This window comes from Saccoglossus kowalevskii, chromosome 10 (genome assembly GCF_978046115.1).
Source record: "Saccoglossus kowalevskii chromosome 10, keSacKowa6.1, whole genome shotgun sequence".
Classification (NCBI taxonomy): domain Eukaryota; kingdom Metazoa; phylum Hemichordata; class Enteropneusta; family Harrimaniidae; genus Saccoglossus; species Saccoglossus kowalevskii.
Window position 1 is genome coordinate 30,108,405 of NC_140650.1, and position 22,191 is coordinate 30,130,595.

Genomic DNA, 22,191 nt, shown 5'->3' on the forward strand with positions numbered 1-22,191 from the left:
TTAATTACATCTAAACTCACTTCCTAACCAGTTATCCAATTCACTACATGTTCTAGGTGCTGCTGCTGTTGTATATGCGTAGTGACACCCTAACATTTCACCACATGTGTCTTCATTTGTTGCCACAAAGGTCACTTTGGTTCAGCATTACATGAATTAAAAAAATGATGACAAACACAGCTGTTTAAAATAGACACACCTGAATATAATTTGTGTTCAGGTACATGTATTTTGATGATATCTCTGGCATCGATTGTAAAATCAATCATTTGTAATAAAGAAAAGAAGCCCTTGGTAATCTGGACGTACATTTACTGCGATAATTATCAAGACGTTTTCGCCTGATTTACAAAAACATTCAGGTAGTCTTCTCATTACTTTTAACAAGATAGATGGTTTGGAGATTAATGGTTTTGAAGAAGCTTCACAGACAAGATAAACTTGAAATGTTGGTGGAAGCCAAACAAGCGTTTAGCCACTGTGGTTAAACTGTGTGACCAGGGCATAGCTATAGATCGAGTTGTTGTTGCGTAATGATTGACTGTTATAGGTAATAGACTGTTTTTAATTTTAATTGTGTTTAGAAAGAATCTGTGACAGTTTTCTGACAATGGGAAGGAGACCAACGATGTTTGATGACATGAAATCGATTCTAGCCTTTTCACTTCAACTAGCTACAAAATTAGTTCACCTTTATAGCGTTGATTGTTACTGCTCCTGTCAGTTAGCAATGAGTACTCTGTAAATGACAGTTCTATTGGCTAATTCGTAGCTGTCATGCGAGGTGCCCTGCGACTTCTTCGATAAAAAAGAAAGCCTTTTATAATAGAATTGTCAGCCCAGTATGACTGGCATGGAGGCACAATGAAACTAAAACGATACAAATTGCTTACGCCCCATGTTTTCTGCAATAGCATTTACGGCTGTATTATCGTCTTTTAAAGCGTTAATGAAATTTACTCAGTACAAAGTTTTCTCTTTGAATTCACTATTCAACAAGCATTACTGTGAGTTCACATTACTTATAAAGACTAAGAACATGTCATTTTTGTTCTGACGCAGCCTGGAACTGATGTACTTTTCTAAATTTGTAATATTCAAATAAAGGAGCCAGTCTGTTGAGGAAAATTCAGCGTCAGTTTTTGTATGTTTTTTAAAATTATTGACCATTTTATCTTAAATTAGTTTTTGGTCTATTGGGATTTCAAAATAAACTTGTCTATCAATGATACATGTATAAGTGAATGAAGTGAAGGTAATAACTAATTATGTTATCAATATTTGGTTTGCAAAATAACTATGTGTGACTAGCGAAGGATGTCTCTTTTAGAATTATTTCAGAATGAGAAAGCTTTGTTTCCATAGCTGCGGAATTAATTTTCATGTTGCTGGTGCATACTATGGAGAATGGATGGAATCAGTGTTTCTCTTTATAGTCAGATATGTTACCTATCTGGTGCTATGGATTCTAGATTGATATTAAAATAAATGTATAATCAGTGAGAAATCAAATTTTTGGTAATCATTTAATTTTTATTTTACTATAGATATTATCGCTGCTATTCTTAAATTATAAACACACTATGCATTAATCAAACTGTGGATGTATGTTAGTTTGTGGTTTGTTTCTTCATTTAGATATATTTGTGTCAACAATTATGTAAAAAACTTGTTTGTATATGCATTCAAAGAATTCCAAAGTGTGTCCAAACATTGATTTCATTTATATGTATAGTTGCAGACCATTATTACTTCACTATCTATTGCTACTGTGATTTGAGTGTTACATAAATTTCATGAACATTGCTATGAAACCAAAGTGATAAATTTTCTTTGCTGAAAATGTTGCAATTTTACTACCAATTCTGGGTTATTCTCAAATATTGGTCTCCTGTGAAATTTCATTAGATACGTACTAAAAAAATTTTACAGCTAAATATCCATTTTTGTCAGTGTTGTTGGCCACCTTTCACATGTACAGCGTGGTTCTCTCCTCAAGCCTCCTTTACAGTCGACAGTCATATTCAACGGTTCATTAGTCATTCTGTTAGTTTTATTCAGTGTTGTCAACTCATTGGAGTCGTGGAATCTGACCCTAATCAGAAGAGAGAATTATGCAACCAGTTTTATAGGGAGTGTTGTTACGAGACCCCCTTTGGAGTGCACACAAGGGTTCTAAATTACTCCTTTGCGTTAGCCAATTTGTGGTTTGCCTGTTTGGGTTGAGGGTGGGGGCTCTATTCATCTGAACTCTCACATGTATTTCATTTTATCTTAGGGGGTGTAACTTTATTTGCACTAGGCTAGACTGTACAAGGGGTTGTTATGGGTGGATACATGTACAAGACTGTCATCAGGCTGTATTCATTCAGATTTATTATTGTCAAGTTACTATTTCCCACCCATGAGTACTTGTCAGGTTTGTGACAGCCCTGTCAGCTGTTGTATGTGTACTATTTGAACAGAGAGTAATGTTGTGGCCTATTTATAGGAAAAGAAAACTTAAAAAGAAAAAAAAAATGTTTGAATACATATATATACTACATGTATATCTGGCATTTTTACACATAGGCATACATACATGCATCATTACTTTTTTAGAATTTTTTTTTTTCAACTTTATGAACATCAATATAATATGATTACAAATCAACAAATATTTAATTAATGTGTTCCGTATTTTTTTATTTCAAATTTTTAGTAAAATTATGATAGTTAATAAAACTAATACATTGAAAAGACTATTTGTTAATTATGTTATATTAGCATGCTAATTTCACTATCCTGAAATTTTGTTGATTTAATATGCAGTGAATGAAAACAAATGTTTTAACATCGATAATATTGACATTAAAGGGCAGTGATCATTTTGCAGTGTTCGATGTGAGTCACTGGCAACATGTGTAATACATGGCAACCACTGCCCTTTAATCAAGGTTCATGTAATTCATTTATGAAGTGAAATTCTTTAAAAAGTCGCTACATGTATGTATGTAACCATAAGTGTTTTACAGAATATCTAAGAGAGGTGCTTCACCTTTATTTATATCCTTCAGTATTTTCAGGTAAGAATGTGATTGCTTGTCATTAATGTTTATAGCAATCTCCAACCTCTAACTCGTGATTTGCCGCTGTAATTTAGATCCCTGTCTGGCTTTAGAACTGTCCTTTTTGTTCAATAATATATTCTAATCAAGTTATGCAATTTAATCACAGTCCCTCTATCATTGTGATTTAACCACTGTCCCTCCATCACCTGTGATTTAACCACTGTCCCTCTATCACCTGTGATTTGGCCACTCAGGCCCTCCATCACCTGTGATTTAACCACAGGCCCTCCATCACCTGTGATTTAACCACTGTCCCTCCATCACCTGTGATTTAACCACTGTCCCTCTATCACCTGTGATTTAACCACTGTCCCTCTATCACCTGTGATTTAACCACTGTCCCTCTATCACCTGTGATTTAACCACTGTCCCTCCATTACCTGTGATTTAACCACTGTCCCTCCATCACCTGTGATTTAACCACTGTCCCTCTATCACCTGTGATTTAACCACTGTCCCTCTATCACCTGTGATTTAACCACTGTCGCTCTATCACCTGTGATTTAACCACTGTCCCTCTATCACCTGTGATTTAACCACAGTCTCTCCATCACCTGTGATTTAACCACAGTCCCTCCATCACCTGTGATTCAACCACTGTCCCTCTATCACCTGTGATTTAACCACAGTCCCTCCATCACCTGTGATTTAACCACTGTCCCTCTATCACCTGTGATTTAACCACTGTCCCTCCATCACCTGTGATTTAACCACTGTCCCTCCATCACCTGTGATTTAACCACTGTCCCTTCATCACCTGTGATTTAACCACTGTCCCTCTATCACCTGTGATTTAACCACTGTCCCTCTATCACCTGTGATTTAACCACTGTCCCTCTATCACCTGTGATTTAACCACTGTCCCTCTATCACCTGTGATTTAACCACTGTCCCTCTATCACCTGTGATTTAACCACAGTCCCTCCATCACCTGTGATTTAACCACAGTCCCTCCATCACCTGTGATTTAACCACTGTCCCTCTATCACCTGTGATTTAACCACTGTCCCTCTATCACCTGTGATTTAACCACAGTCCCTCCATCACCTGTGATTTAACCACTGTCCCTCTATCACCTGTGATTTAACCACTGTCCCTCCATCACCTGTGATTTAACCACTGTCCCTCTATCACCTGTGATTTGGCCACTCAGTCCCTCTATCACCTGCGTTTTAAAATACATATACACTTTGTGGTTTTCATGCTCTCTCTCAGCAATCACAGAATCTGTTTACTGTCAGGTGATAACCGCAGACACAGTCAGCTTACTGATCATTGAATTCTGTTATTCCAAGGTGTTTTTTAATATCAGCTCAACGATCTCATCTTGGCATGCATTTTCCTCTGTAGAGGACCATAAATTGTCATGAAATATGGATATTTATTGTCTTTACCATCTGTATGCCACAGACTACCTGCTATAAATTATGTGCTAACATCTTGTGAAGATTGCTCAGTGACATGTGTTTTATAGCATGTGTTTGTGTCACATTGCGCAATAAATCAACATACTGCTAAGTAATGTGTTCTGGCTAGGTCTCTTCTGGCGCTATTTAGTAGGTGACTGATTCCCAGTTTACAAACAAATTCTACTTAGTCCCACTGTAGCTTTATTATATTCATCTGCCTTAATGGGTTTTTCATATATTATTTACTTGTTTATTTAATTTACATTCAGATATCACATACAGGAAATATTTTACAATATATTATATTATATAGTTATGGGATTTGAAATTTAGTTTATACATGTACATGTACAAATTTATGTTAAACAAATTAGTAATAATAATCAAGGTAGAACGCTAAACATAATAAATAAATAAATATTTGGTATGTCAAAGATGAAGAAAATAAATTAAAATTATGAGGTGATCGTTCCCAATTTAGATAATATCGACTAATAAAATACAATGAAAATAGAATGTTTTGTCTGTTTTAGGATATTTTACCATTGTTTTCTCCAGCTAAAATATATATAAAAATTTGCTTGGTGACATTCATTGTATAAAATATATGATATTTTTTATATATTTTACCGCTTTTCTCAAAAAACAGTTTGACAGTGACTGTTGACTAATACCAAATAAATTAATTGTAGACGGATTTTGACTCAAATCAATTTTGCAAAGAATTTGCATTTCTTCTATTTTACACAAGTCAAAACTTATATCTGCATGCATAGATGGTTGGAAGACAGATACGTTAAGTGCAATCCTGGCTGTCAAAGCTTTCACAATTGTTTAACTCTCATGAGTATGGCGTGACAGGTTTGGGGTCTGAATCCAGAAGCAGTCAACTTGGCTCCACACAAGGAAATTCAATAAAGTTAGCAAGATGTTGCCTAATGCTGATCAGATTGCATACAGTCAGACAAGAAACTGGAAAGCTTCAGCCTTCCATTGTCTGGATTACTATTATTTACCAATTTTTATTATTACTCAAAAAATAAATTCATTTTCTTTTATTGCTCCAATTTTTGAGGGGCTTCACCTTATTTTTAGAAAAATTAGCTTTAACTATTGTGTAACACAATATTTTGTAAATAGTTGCATACTAACATAAAAAAATATTTGTAGATAAAAGTAGAGACAGAGAACAGTAATTTCACTGTTTTTTTTTTTATATTTAATGATTTATACCTTCATTGATACTATTACAATTCCAAGTGACAAGTAGAAAATGTACATTATCAGCTACATATGGAAAATGTCAACATGTTTGAATACAGCTGTGATTTTATGAAGTGATAATGAACTTGGCAATTGTATTTTTACTTCATAGTGCATGGCAGTGCACCTGACCTTCACTGATTTGAAATGACACTTGATGTATGCTGGGTCAGTGGTGAGACTATGATTCAAAATTCAAGCTATGTGACCCACATGTTTGTGTATGCAACCTCATTAGTTAGGGATTGGCCATTTGAAACATAGAGAAGGATGGATTTGGAAAAATATATTTGGTGAGAGAAAGTTTTGAAAGCAAATTAAACAGGAAAAAAAATGATAAAAAATAAATGTTTACAGGTATAACAAAAAAATTACATGTAGTTGATAGAGGAAAGCCAGCTAAGAACAAAGTGAAAGAAAACTGAATTTTGTGTCTCCCCTTTCAAAGTTCCAATGGTTAAATCCTTAGATCAAGGTACTGTAAACCAATTTACTGATAATTTCATGAGAGACAACTTGTTGTGAATTTTGTAAGTCAGTAAAAAACAATATTTTGTAGCAATGACATTTTCTCCGTGGTCCTATGACACAGACTGTCAGTGACTTGTAAATGAAATGTTGTCTTTATGAATGTCATGAAATCAGAAAAATTGAGTGATTTACAGAATTTGTCAAGATGGTATGATGCTTTATGGATACATTGTGTTTGATAATGGCACTGAATAGTTTCAGGCACATCCATCATTATAAGTATATGCAAATTAATCATCCATCTGGTATCTATGGTTGCAGCATGCTGAACAAGTAGCAGGGTTGACCATTTAATTCTCTATTGGTGGGGAGGACACACACACAACTGCAGTTATAAATGTCTGATATTGAATTTTGGCCAGTCCCTAATTAATATGTACATGTATATGCCAAGTTCACTGATATCATTTATTTATAGTGAGTTAAGTTCACAATGGTAGGTGGCCCAACTGAGGTTTGTTTATTAATGCTTCCTGTTAGAGTGATTGTTAACTGTTGTTCCCATGTGTCCACCCTGTGGATGGTAATATGTCCCTCTATCTCATGAATAAGCCATATCTCTAAAATACAGTACCTGACATATTCATCTCTTCACTTTTGTTGGAAAATATATATGTAAAAACTTGTGTGTGTGAATAGTTGAATAGTTCAGGGTTGACCATTAGAAACTTGGGGGGGTGAACTTCTTGCAATTTTTTCTTTCTTACTTATTTGTTTTTTGAGCTAGATTTTTGATATTGTTTTGATATTGCTGAGATTTCTGTTATGTATTTTTTTTCTATCAAGTGTAAAATTGTTTTTCTCAATATGTTTTCAGTGCTGATTTTTTTCTTTAAAATTCACCCCCAAGTTTCTAATGGTCTCCCTTAAGTGGGTAAATAAATAATAATGTAGATCCTTTGTCGTAACTATTTCTACCCTACTTTATTGTCAGTTAATTTTTCTTTCTTTAATTGAAAACATGTTCAATTATTTCAAATAAATAATGCACAAAGTAATTTTAAAAAGTTTCTGAATTACAGGGAGAAAAAAAAATATTCTGTCAGTATTATAATGAATATTGTATTAAAAATGTAATTAAAAATAAAAAGTCTAGTACCATGCCATATAGCTATAGTCAAACTTGTCAGCTTTTGTAAGGTCAGTACTCAGGTCTGTATTTGCTTTATGTGTTCTTTGATCTGTTCCAGGTCAGTGAACATGCACAATAAAAGGAATAGATATATTTGTGAAAGCCATCTTGTCACATTTGTTCGTACTCTATTATTATATTCCTTTGATTCATTCCCTGTTATCAAATTCAGCGCTGGTTCACCAGTGGACTTTTGAGGTGCTTCCTGATCAGTTGATTGAATGCAGGAGAATTGAAAGCAATCAATGTTTCCTGCCCGCCATTTGAACTTTGGAGTAAAGTGACTTCTCTTCTTCAATTATCATGTGAGGTAAAAAATTTGAAATTTACGGCGTTAACTATTTAATGGATTGAATTTATATTTGTTAATTTGTTAATTAAAAAATCATTATATTAATAATAAACATTATTCCAAATACTTCACTAGACAAGTGTGTGAGCAATTTTGTTATTAATATTGGAAATATCTCGAATAATTAGTTATAATAATAATATTTCGCAAATTTAAAAATAGTGGCTTGACTAATGTATATAACAAATGATTGCACAGTCACTATTATAAATATATACATATGTATTTAATAATTTAAAACTACAGTTTATTTTTACCACTGTTGACTGTCTCAGTTTATAATCTAAGTACTCTACAGATGGTAATAATACATTGATTTGTATCCGTGAAATGTAACACTGAAAGCCTAATGTATCATTCTGTGGTGATTCTTTCCATGAGATCAATCTGAGATCTCAGTGACACATTGACAGAAAATACTTCCACCTCAAAGAAGATCAGCTGCAGGTACACTCATTTAAAATGAACAATTTGGGTCATTTGTACAAAATACAGAGGTGAAAGCATACACACTCCAAACACAATAAATGTTCATTTCATACTTGACATGCGAGATATCATGGGCAAAACTGTATTTGATAGATCAAAGTAAAATAAAACAATACCAGCATAAATCAGTTGTTGATTGCCTCCATAGATTGACTACCAGTATATGTGTTCTCTTGATAAGCTAAATGTTTTTGATCATAAATCTGATTACATTTAATACTGAATTACAACTTATATACAACTATGAGGCATTTATTATACACAGGCTTGTCATCATTTCTTGATCTAAGTGAGTTTGCAAAGTTAAAGTTGAAGTTGCATTCTGAAAGCATTTATTGGGGTCTTGGGACTATTTATCTGACATATTTGATTGTCTGAATTTGTGGACACTTCAGAGAAAATTAGGATTCACCAGGATTCTGTTTTGTTTTGAATTATTGCGGCATTTGTAATTCAGAACAGAAGCTAACTACATTGTATGTAAATCAACATGCGTTAGAACGGTCTTCAAAAGTGTTAGCAAAAGAAATTCAAACATGCAAACAAATTGGAAGCAGACACAATCCTCATCATTCATTGATCCATAATTCTGTTTGGTGTGGACCAGATAAAATTGTTCTCAATTTTATATATAATCATCAAAGCAAGGACAGAATCATAGATTTGACCATACCGAAAAGGTGTACAAGGTTCTAATATCAAATTTTAGTTATTTTCTGACTGCATATGCTTTTGAAAATAAAGCAGTTTACGTACCAGAGTACTCAAGTCTGTTTGTTTTCTCTGAATATGTTATCATGCAATGACTTTATCAAATGAAATCCATAACTCATTGCTCATAACAAATTAGCATTATTTTAATCATTTTATGCATGAATTAGCAAATCCAGTCATTTGCTCCATGTTAACTACACTACAAACACCTTCTCCAACAGAATCAACATACAGTAGTGAATATACATGTATTAATCTTGCAATTAATAACATTTATGTTATTTTAAATCAAATTAAAAAATGTATTTTACTGAATTGAATCATTAAAAAATTCTATATTCGTTTACTGATATTCAATAATTCAAAATATGCAATACAGTGTTCAATCAGAGAAAAAAAAAGTAAATCAGACAATAAAGCTGAGCATTATGGGTAATATTTGCAGATTGAAATACATTGTGTACATTACAGTGGCTCATCATATATCACATTTAGTTGTCATAGTTATGACTGGTTTGTGAAAGAAACAATACCTTCTATTGTTAAATTTGAATATCCACTGGATTTTATTTTAGTAAAGTTAGCTGTAAGCAAAAGAAAAAAAACACTGCAAATATATATAGTATATGATAAGTATGCATGGGTATAATTAGGAGATGGAATTCGGTTAATGTCAGAGGTCATGCCTCAAAATAAATCGAATTAATGCTAAAGAGTTGGTTTCTAGTGATATTTCCCTGTCTGTGAAATCCAATTGATCGATAATTAAGCTGTCATCTGTTCTATAATGTGGTTTGTGCAGTATGTAGTTTGTAGTTGTATAGAGTGCATTTGGCTGGAACATGTAACCTCAGGCGAGCTGTCTACCCAGCCTACATATCTATTTATTTCTTTGTAAAACAGGTCTGTAGTGTATAGCTTGTAATGTAACACAGTTGAGTCCTAAAAAACATTATAATTGATGCAAATTCCCTTCAATAAAAATTATCTTGTCCTGTGAATATTTATATTTATCATGCACACTTTAATTTGAGTAAATAATTAATTATTCAACTTTGGCATAATTTGACCAAATAAATTACAATTTACTTATATTTTGATGAATATCATAATAATAGATTAACAAATTCAATTGGAAAAACCTTTAAACACATGATATAACATTTCTGCCTGTATTGCAATTTTTTGCAATCTGCAGGGGTTGTTGTTTTTCTTTTCCTGATTTCATCAAGAACAATTGGCTTTCATGACTGCAATGGTTACATGGAATTGCTATTAACTTGTCCCCTTATCATGTTTTCATTGGGGAAAAAAGAAACGTATTTACTGTTCTCAAAACTTTCAAGAAGGTGTAGTTGCGTTGAAATCAATATCTGTCATCTGATAAATTTACCTTCTTGATAAAACTAGGAATAATTTATTTACAGTCACCAATGACAAATTAATTTCAAATAATCTTGCTGCAAATTATGTCTTTTTCATCAGCGATGGCTCAGACTAGAAAAAATGGTCGTCATTTTAAAAACATCCACAGAAAGGTAGATTAATCTTAAGCATATTATATCACAGTATATCATATTTCAGTTCACTACATGGCATCTGTCATAATGTTATCTTTTTCCTATTTGCCAAGTGGCTAAAAACAGGTTTGTATTTGGTTAACAAAAACAACATTGCATTACACCAATTTTGTAAATATTTATGTATCGGTAGATTCAAATCAAACAGGAGGTTTTGATTGGCTATTTTTGCACTGCCTTCTATGTGGGAAATCATATACATTCACACCAGTAGTGTCAAATCACTGTGATTGGTTGGCTAAAACTATTTAGTTATTACTTTTATTAGAGATATGCTACTAATAGAGCAAGTACAGTATTATTACAGCTTGCAAATAGTAGTAGCCCTCAAGGCCCTCAGACTACCAATTCTCTTGTCTTAAGGGTTATAATTTTTCAAATTTGGTATATTTGTGAGTGGGCATTCTCTCATCTATAGTAGTATTTACAGTATTGTATATTTTGGAGGAAATACTTAATTGCCATCAAAGTAAACTAAAATAAAATATTCACTCAACTTGATGCCTAAGTCTGTAAATTACACATGATTTTTTTCACAAAAAACATTTCTACTTTTCGAGGAATTTGACAACAGCTTGCTAATTAACAATACATTCACATGTGCCCATGAATGCTTGGTTTTAGGTAACTGTCTCATACACTAATTTCTGATGAACGCTTGGCTGTTTGGAGACTGCCCCTAACACTTACTAATTTATCCAGATCACCTGGCTGTTTAGAGACTACCCCTGACACTAATTTCTTGGCAATCCATCTTGTTATTCAGTGGATGGATCTTTCCCTGAGGCTATGCACATTCCTAGTGTCAATTTCTCTCAGCTTTCTTATAGTTGCTGATCATTCAGATTTTGTGGCTGTAGATTGACAAGCAGGAGTCTAATTATGACAGACTACCTTAGCCTGACATAGCAGAGGTGCAAGGTATACTGTAACAGCCAAATTGTCATTCTCCACTGATATCACTTGAGTCATTGATGGATTGGTGTAATATCCCCTTCTAATGTTAACAGACACTATTGACTTAGAAGCCTTTCCATCTTTGTCAAACATAATCACTAAGGTTATTCTCTGATGCATTCATGATGCATCTTCTCTGTATGCCCTCATGCATCCTAAATGACACTTAGATACTGATATTTTGCTAGAAGGCTCTTCTTCAGTAGTTATTAGTTTTTCCATCTGCAATATACATGTAAATATTTCAGGATTGTGGCCAAAATTGAGAATCTGCTGTTCCCAACAAACAAATAATTACTGCCCTGGAGGAGAGATATAAGAAACGATAGTAGTCAACATGTCATTTTTTCTGGCATTATTGGGAGCAAATATCCGAGCATTTTCACCGCCATCCATGAAAGCAATGGTCAAAACATTCAGAAAACTATTTGGGCTAGTTGTTGAATCTCTCCTGGACAGTATAAGACTATCCCTACATGTGCAACATACATGTATATCAATTCGGTTCTTCAGGATTGCCTCAAAGTTGAGTTTGCACTGTTTTCTTTGTTTTAGCTTTATTCACTGGCGCTTCGACCAGTGTTCCATAGTAGCTCGCACAAAGCCAATAGAAATATACCCACCCCCAAGAATATGCACAAATATGTAACATTTCTAGCTTTCTAGCTTCTGGTGAATGTTTTAAGTGGTAAAGAAAACAGCATTGACATGTACAGAAGGGGTCAGTAGAGGAATGAATTGTAAATTTGGGAGCTGTGGTTGCTCAAGGGAACTGAAATATTGATATTTTGTGAGGTACTGTAGAATACTTTATTTTCGCTTGGAATTTAATTTCGCCATTTTCGCTGAAGGGTTGATTTCGTGAAAATAAAATCCAGCCAATATACTGTTTTTCCTATATTTCACAGTAAACTCATCAAAAATCAGTGAAAATAAATTACATACAAAACGCCCAAAAAGCCTTTTCAGCGAAAATTAATTCCAGCGAAAATAAAGTATTCCACAGTATATAGCATTTGAAGGCAGCTGGTATAATCTGAAATAGTGTTAGTATTAGGAATGATTGTGGAAAAACAAAAACATGTCATCATCCTGCCCACCCTCCGTGAAATCCCATTCACTGCACATATTCTCTGACAGATCTTGCGTTCAACTACATGCCCAATGACAGAATAGCCAAGATTCTTCTAACCAGCGGGAAGCCAAAAATCTCTGAAATGAAAATCAAGTTCAATTAATCTACATTTCCCAGTCTGTCACATCACTAAATAGAGAATTGGTTTTTTAATTGTTAGATGATTATTTTAATGATCTTTGGAATTAAATTGTACTAATAAAACCAGGGGATGGAAATTCCATAAGTAAATAGATATATGTGGGTGTTTGTAGATAACTGTCATCAGGGCTCAAAAATATCCATAGCTATTCGTGTTTTGATTTAGGCATGATAAATGGCATTTACTGTCAGTGTTCAAACATTTGTTTGTAAAAGCTTTAGGGTTTGATCATTAATATGAAGGGGGGGAGGGTTACGAATTACCATAAAGTATAACATGTATGATATCAGGTATTGTTTATACATAGTTAAAACTGAAACAATGTAAACATACCTACCCTCATTACCATCACATACAAAACATAAAAAAAAAAAACCAAATTAATCCTATTTTAATAATATTAATGTGTACTTTGATTGTTTCGAGTTTAAAAGAATGGTTTTGTATTTTGTGGAGTCCCAGAATGTTCTCATTTTTAAGCTTACTGATCCTGTGAAGAAGAAAAAGAAAAAAACCTACGCTTAAAAGAGATAGTTGAAAAAGTTCAGTTCATTTATTTGATATATTAGTTGTCGACTTCTATAGAATGATGTAGTGGATTGCCTCAGACTGTTTCATGTCAGAATTTTTCTGACCCTTTGATCATATGACAGATGGGGTCATCGGAACCCCACTGTTGGACTTATGGTATCTGAATCACCAACTGTACTGGGCGTGCAAATCAGAATGTAGAAAGGTCAAAACCATTGTATTCCTGTGCTTTTTAAAGTCCCTTCTGAATATATTGTATTCTTACACTGCTGGGGAATCCTTTTCTGACTCTGATTGTAATTGTGTGTACTCTTGGAAAATGGAGTAAATTTCTAATTGTCTGTAAAATATAGTGTATTCTGACCTTTTTCTACATGCTGTCCCCTGCCTCTAAGGAACGAGACTTGGCATTCCATGACCACAAGACGCTGGGATGACTGCCGGTTTCTATTCTGATAACATTTTGAGATGTGGAAAGTGTCTCGGATAATTAATTGGACTTTCTTTCTTTGTGAAATGTCACTCGCTGGTAATGACAAGTGGATTGGATTTTGAATGAATAGACGAGGGGAGGAAATTGAGCTGAATGGTTACCTCAGTTCAGTGGAAATTAAAACGTTTTTCAAGAAAATGCAACTGCTGTTCTTATTTACACAAGTGGACAATTTATCATGCAGTGAGGCAAACATAAAGAATTCTAAATAGGTGGAAGGAACATGTATAACCATAGGTGATGTGAACACACATGTTTCTTTGCAGTATCTTGTGTGCCGCAAAGCAAGAAATTTATAATTGGTACACTGTATTTCCTCTATTAGTAGCACTGCTCATTGCGTCAAGCCGCAGTGTTGTTTCTATGTTTTCGTTAGAAATTCTTGATTTTTATGATGTCGCAAATAGCTGGTTGTAACTCATTAACATTTCAACAGGTTTTGATATTGACCTGGACTACTTCATAATGGATGTCAAAGGTTGAGTGCTCATACTGTGTATCCATCAACACTGAACATATCTCTACCACATGATTTACGGCCCTCAAATCATGCAATTTATATCAATTTCACTTTCATCTTACATTCTGTCGCCATTGGTGATTGCTTTTTTTATTTAGAATAATTTTCCTAATTCATGTTTTCCAATACCCTGCTGCACATAGGCGGTCTTTCAGAGCTTTCTTTGATTGTTTTTTTCTGCCTTTATCAAATACCTATACTCTCTAAATGAGTAGAATATACAGATTTCATTTCCGGCACTAGTTTAAAACCACTCTAAGAGAGACTCAGGATTATACAATCCATTTTCAAAATACATGGAGAGATAAAAAAAAAAAAATGCTTTCACAAATTGCAACTAAAGGGATATGCTGTAATTCCAGACGGCACCCCTCAAATCGCTTTTTTGCAAATTAGTATCTTGAAAGAATACTTTTGATAAACAGGTATAGTTCTCACTTGTAATTTACCTTAGCAAAGTATCTCAAATGATGAATATTTAATACTTTGGGAAATCGAAGTGGATATGCCTGTCAAAAAATTAATGGATAAAAAAAAAACACCTACTATCAGCACTCATTCAACATAATGGATATTAAAATTACTTGTATTCAAATAGCGTTATCACTTTTTAAATTTAATAATTTGGTGGGATAAATTAAAAAAAAAAATAATGAAATATGTAAATGTTATGAATTGAAATAAATTCTATAAACTATCAATAATATACATAAATTTTATTATAATTTATTGACAATATTTTGTGATGCACTGTATTCAGACGGAAAACAATTTATATCCAACAATTCAGTCGTATGTTATGTTATGTGTACAGTATGCACATCAGGTTGGCAAGCATGTTGAATTTATGGTATGATAACATTTATTGAGCATTAGACACTATTAAGTTGTTTTGTATAAAGTGATTATCAGTTGGACAAGGTTTTCCATAGCAGTTATGATATATCTGTATCATAGTAGACAATACAATATCCATAAATTTAATGTCTTATTTTATTGCTTGTTTTTATTACACAATATGATATAGCGTCTGGTGAAAATTGTTTTAATAACGGTTAAAATACCATGGAAATTAAAATAAACATGTCAGCATCCAAGGACTCCGTTTGTATTATTAATGGCATCATGCATTTAAAGTTGAAACGGTTTTTCCATAATTGCAGACTGCTGCTCAGTGCTTGTTTATTTGTTTGGAATTTATTGTCTCCTGAATTCTCTGTAGCAAAATGAATATCCAATTCTCAATGTTTGAAATTTTGTACCTGGTGCTCAGTTGTTTTGTACAGCCCCCTGACATTTTGTTGTTTTCATACTTTGCTTGTAAGACAATCTTTTCTCTATGTAATGTATTTCTAGAAGCTTTTGATATTTGAGTTGATTTTTACAAACACTTTATTTTCGCTATTTTCTTCAGAATGTTAAATTGAAGTGAAAAAAGTTTGTTTTTGCTAATTTTATCATTCAGCACTTAAAGTGCCTGTGAAATGGCTGCTATTTTTATGCCTAAAATTATCCATTGATACATAAATATTATTAATTTTTATGTTTCTAAGCATGAATTATTTTTTTAAGTGAAAAAATGTGTTTTAAACTCATCTACGGCAACTTTATTCTTGTGTATTTTAAAACGAGGCTCCTCATTAGCTTCTTATTTGCGACGAGGGCAAGTGCGTTAAAAGCGGCGTTTAATTGGATAACAAAAATAATCGAGATCGACACACATACAGATAAATTCAGAGTGGATTCGAGTTAGCGTGATCCATGGCATGATTGTCATAATTATAACAACATATTAAAACTTTATTTAGTGGAAACACATTGACCAAGCCCGGATTCTAATATTTCATAAATTATTACGCAGATCAAGCTGCAAGCATGGATGTAAAAAAAGAACAGAGGTGTGAATTCGACATTCAACACCAATCACCAAACAATTCAGAAACTTTTAGCCTTCGAAAATGAAAACAATTAGCAGTGTGTAAGGGCTGTGTAATTTCCTATTTGTCCGATGCTTCGTTTTCGTGTCACTGTCAAAATTATTGCTACCTTTTACTTAACAGGAACTAAATGGTCTCTATAAAACGATAATTAGGATCGCAAAAAAAGTCAACTCATTTGAAACACTTGCCGGACGTCTCTCTCTCTTCTGAAATCCGCCTCGGTGATCATGGTCCGGAATCTATTTCTTTCAAAAGTGTTGCGCCAAGTTTATGTTGTCGGCGTTTCTCTTTAAACCTAGATGTTTTTTTCATGGACGAGGAAAGTTTTTCCAAAAAATTGGAATCTGAGGTTAAGTGGCTTTCGTCCACTGATGTCGCACCTTCGGATCGATTAGAAACGTGTGAATACTTACACTATGACTATACATTTCACTGCAACTGCCCACAACACAACATCTAAAAACTCTCTCTCAAAAAAAGAAAGAAAATATACAAAAAAAAAAGAAAAAAAAACGCCGACCAGTGTTATTACGGCTCAGGGGTATGACTTCCTCTCACATTTTGGCATTTGGTGGCGCACTTCCGGCGAGAGTCGGAAATCCGGAAACAGTTGACCATTTCAGGATAGGTGGGCGTGGCTACAACACGAGAAATATCCCAAATTTACTTGGATACGAGTAATCATTTTCCGCAAAAAAATCAATAACTGCCCATTTCAGTGGGACACAGATCTAAAATGGGAAACGTGGGGGTGGGCATTGCACAGGCACTTTAATACTGCAGATGCCAGTTGTTAAATTGTCATGATTTGATGATTGAAAAGTATATATTCTTGAGACATTTCACAAAAGTCACTCATTGGGATTTTCCAGACTCTCAAAATTTGTGAAAATATATCTCCCACAAAACTTGGTTTATGATATAGGGACTGTAATGAACTTATAAACATACCGACAGTGAACCATGCAATAGAGGAAACACAAACTTTTATATGGGCGTATCCACTAACAATGTTCATTGCATTGCATAATAGAGGGGTCGACCACAAACATATACATGGACGTACCCTCTGACAATGAACTGTGCATTGCATAATAGAGGAACCGAACACATACTTTCACATGGGCGTAAGCACTAACAATGTTCACATTGCATTGCATAATAGAGGGGCCGTACACAAACATATACATGGACGTACCCTCTGACAATAAACTATGCCTTGCATGATAGAGGGACCGAACACGTACTTTCACAACGACTTACACACTAACAATGTTCATTGCATTGCATGATAGAAGGACTGTACACAAACATATAATGGATGTACCCTCTGACAATAAACCATGTCTTGCATGATAGAGGGATTGTACACAAATACATGACTTTATGTATGTAGAGCAGCCAGCAGTAAGGTTGCATAAACATTACAGTAATTTAAATTATGTTTAGAAGATGTACATTTATATGTCTGGATGTATTCCTTGACAGCTACAAATATGGTCATATACATCAATCGTCGTATGACATCACTCTGGATTCCTCTGTACAGTTGTAGACTAGATCTGGTTCCCCATTGTGTCTTCAAAATTCCTTCAGTAGATTCCTTCACTGGAAAACAAACATTATGTTCAGTTACTCAGTATAGAGTATAGGTATTGTTGAAAGAGGAAAAAAAGGAAAGGAGTATATAACAACTTTTTTTTTGCAATACAACATGTAGGAGGTTAAGTGATCCATAAATTAAACCACCAATGAAAGAAGGTGTGTGTGTTTTATTTCGCTAGTGAACAATTTATTGATCTAACACACATCAGAGATTCTTTTCCTGACAATATATAAAACACTTGAGGTTGTTTTTGAGTGCCGTAAAATTTTCAATAAACAACGTTCATCAATATTGCGGTTTAATATGAGGTTGATTATGGCTGTGGCAGAATGATGTGGTATTTAAATAGCTATCAATGTGTGATTCCTTCCAGAGTGAACACATTGATTTGTTTTACTCTTACAATGTATGTGTCTGGAAGTAAAGACAATATTGACGCCTTGCTCCCTAAGCAGCTGTCATGGATGACATGGACTGTATTGATAGATCCAATCTCATAACTGATGGCAGAATGATGACATTCAAATATCATCATTACTATGTCTTCTTTGTCTGTATTCTCTCCTGTCATCATCATCAAAGTAGCTCTGTTTGAATCAGTTCATTTTGGCTATACCCATAATACCAACAATTTTCAGGATTCTACTTTAAGAAAATATATTTTTCCCACAGTTGAAGTCAGTCACCATGATAAATTATCACTATTACTAAGTGCATAATAATATAACTATTGTAATTATTAATATCATGTTTTAGACCAAGTTGTTTGGTTTCCATGGCAGCCATCTTGAATTTTAAGAAATAAATATTAAAACTGAAATACCCAAGTAGTTTGTCTGTATTCTCATATTTGTTAGGCTTCATTATTTGCATTTTGCAATCTCAATAATATATACTGTATCTGGTGATCATAATACTTTGGTGTTAATGAATAAGTAGATGTGAAGTACATAATGAGCCGATCTCTGCTTAGCTTATTGTCATGGTTACTCTTGCTGTTCTGAACCCTATACAACAATGAGCTAGCTAGTGTATCCACACATGTATTATGAGAAAAAGGGGGTGGGGGCTTCAACAAGGAATTTTGAGGGCTGTAATATAATGCTATACATGCGCTAGCACTGGAGCATTTTGGGTAATTTATCGTGTGATGCATGATGGGTAATGATTACATCATTCCATTATGACTCAATATATATATACATCAATTTTTCTTCCAAACAATTATTATAAAAAAAAAAATTCTTAATTTAGATTTTGTGCGCAAACAGATTTGTTTGCTCTCAGCTTTCAAAATTTTTTAAACTGAATTTTTATTCTTTTATTAAAATTTGATGATGCATTGGTAACTTGATATATGCATGTATATTACATGTATATGTTCTAGGAAAACTGACCCTATGATGGTGATGGGTTACCTTGCCACTGCTTAAAAAGTAAAATAATGTGCATTATATTCCCACATGTGTGTCATAGGATATGATTGCACTCCCAGCAGATCTCACAATGTTTTATCCTTCGCTAAATTGCATACACAGTTACACTTTTCTTAAAATGTAAATGATTTATATTGAATTTATTTGTTAATTTCACTTATTTTTATTATTCTTTCACATATTTTTTCTGTAAATTCTGATATGATCTGAAATATCCCTAAAAATGAAAATAATAAAACATTAATGTCAAAAAAAAACAATATTTAGGGGATAAACATGCTAGCTCTGTTTGATCATCAGTATATCAATGTCTCATTACGACTATACAAGTGTATCCCGAAGACTTCAATGAATCATTCTCATGCGTCATGCATAATTCTCCCGTCTTCAGGTGCTTGAATCGTAATACTAGAAGACGATGACTAACAAACGACTATCTCTTCTTTTGTGTTTTCAGAGACTTGTCTTATAACCGTATCAGCATTATACAGCCTGGTGCATTTGAAGGACTCAATTCACTCAAGAAATTGTGAGTCATTATTTTTGTATTTTATGCTGTCAACTTTTGAACACCATGATGTTTGACCTACCAATGTTTTGCAGCAATATTTTTACATGTAATATGTATTTTTTGATAATTTCTTTGTTACGTTTCATGTTTGAACTCACTTTGATCAACATTTAAAAAAACAAAATTAAAAAAATATATTTTGTGTGGTTTAATGCAAAAAAATATCATTCAGACTGTTTACATAGTGATTGTTTTCATTTTCCTATTTCAACATAAATCATTTCAACCACTAGAGGGCACTGTTCACACGACTCATCCTTAATCCTGTGTGGTGTGTCTGTCTGTGTGTATCTGTCTGTCTGTGTGTGTGTGTGTGTGTGTGTAAATAAAATCTCAAAAACTTCTGAGCAGATTTTGATTAAATTTGGAACATAGGTGCCTTCGGATAAAGCATAGCACAGACATGATTAGTTTTGGAGCCTTGACATCTAGTGCATATTATTTACATATTGTTTATTTCAACCTACATGTATATAAACAAAATCTCAAAAACAACTTCAGAATAGATTTTGATCAAATTTGCAAAATATTGGTGCTGAACATTTGCTGACTGAGAATCCTAACCTCTAATGCCATTTCTACTTTACTGACCGTTGGGAATTTTCATTTCCTTGATATGTTTTTATAAAACAACAATGCTTGCATATATTCTGTATTCACACTAGAGCTTTGTAGAGTTTGATTTGAAAATGATGCTTATACTATCTAGAAGAGGCATCAAAACTAATGTAAAATACTTTATTTTCATTTGGAATTATTTTTGTGGAAGGAATGTTTCAGAGAAAATAAAACCCAACCTTTTTAGTACCCGTCCGAAAACTGGGGTTTACAAGTATGGATTGACATCTGTGTGCATCTGTATGTGCGTCCGGACCTATATCTTAGACATGCCTGGACCGATTACATTCAAACTTCACACATACAGGGATCTCGCCAGCCCAACGTGAGTGCCGGTCGGTCATGAATATTAATGAGCTATATGAATATTAATTAGCAATGAATATTAATGAGTTCGGTCGCAGTCGCAAATATTTTTGGAATTAAGACATTATGTTTCACAATTTAGAAGAGTTTGAATTTAAAAATTAAATATATTCGAAATGCGAATGCTGCAGACTAAAAACAGAAACAAATAAATTATTGTTGCAATATCAATGTCTATTGTAAAAAGTTAAATAAAACACATTTGAAACGTTTCAGCCAGGAATATTTTCATGATCTTATTTACCCCAAATACTTTCTCTTTCAAAAAATCGACCACGTAATTATTTGGAGTATTGTTGTAATTTATTTTTCGTACAATCAATTTCTAAAACGTATATATTCACAGTAATGAACGAACAAATAAAACTTCCGAACTTTCAAAGTTACGACGTGACATAACTTACTTCGTGATGTTATACACCGATTATACCAATAATTCCTCTTACTCATTCATGATGCCAAGCAAAATTCGTTTTTTTTTGATAAGAAATAAAAGTGAAATTTGACTTAGTTTTATCAAGAGTGGATATTTTTGATCACTTGATCGCTTCGGTAAAAAACACAGCCCGCCATGATGTTTGTGACGTATTAGTTGATCGGCATGTGTCCTTTGACCCGATGGGTCAATAATTCCATTAACCAATCAGAATGCCGCATGGTAATGCCGATAGAATCCGAAGTTTTCCGAATGGTAGCGATCAGAAAAATTACATTGCAGAAGTAAAGCAATGTCGTAGCACGATGTGTTGACATCGATTTCAGTTGAAAACTGCATGATGGTTATCTAAAGAGGTGATTAGCAATTTTTAAAAGGTAAAATAGGTCTTGAAAGAAGAGTATTTACATGAATCGCGATGATAACAGTTCAAATGTATTTTACCAAATCACGCAATAAACACGTTGATTTTTTTCTTGAGTAGCATAAACTGTCAGATCGTGAACTCCGCTTTGACCCACAGGCGCTTTGACCATGTTATATCGGGGTGAAATTGATTTTGAAAGAATTATAGCTTTCAATCTAAAGAATGTGTTTATCACAGAAAGTATTTACTTACAAACAAAGAGGTGCTAATTTCACAAAATTAACTAGCCGCTACGTATCGTGCGACTAGATCTATTGTTTACAAATTATAATCCACGACTGACAAGATGCGTGTCGGTCGGTACATAATTATAATAACAATCAAACAATAGTCCTGGTCGGAAGCATTTCCATGGTGGTCGCTAATTTTGAGTGCCGGTCGGGGCCGACCACCGCCGTGGCGAGATCCCTGCCCATACATAATATTATACATA

At 33.6% G+C, this 22,191-nt stretch overlaps 1 protein-coding gene across 1 annotated transcript in view; it reads left to right on the plus strand.

The window, feature by feature from the left end:
* The window catches only part of LOC100366945 (adhesion G protein-coupled receptor A3-like), an 84,060-nt gene that overhangs the window by 35,511 nt on the left and 26,358 nt on the right, over positions 1-22,191 (plus strand). The window contains exon 3 of the mRNA XM_006825896.3: positions 19,798-19,869. Within this exon, the coding sequence (XP_006825959.2) occupies positions 19,798-19,869 (72 nt within the window). The remainder of the gene's footprint in view (positions 1-19,797; positions 19,870-22,191) is intronic.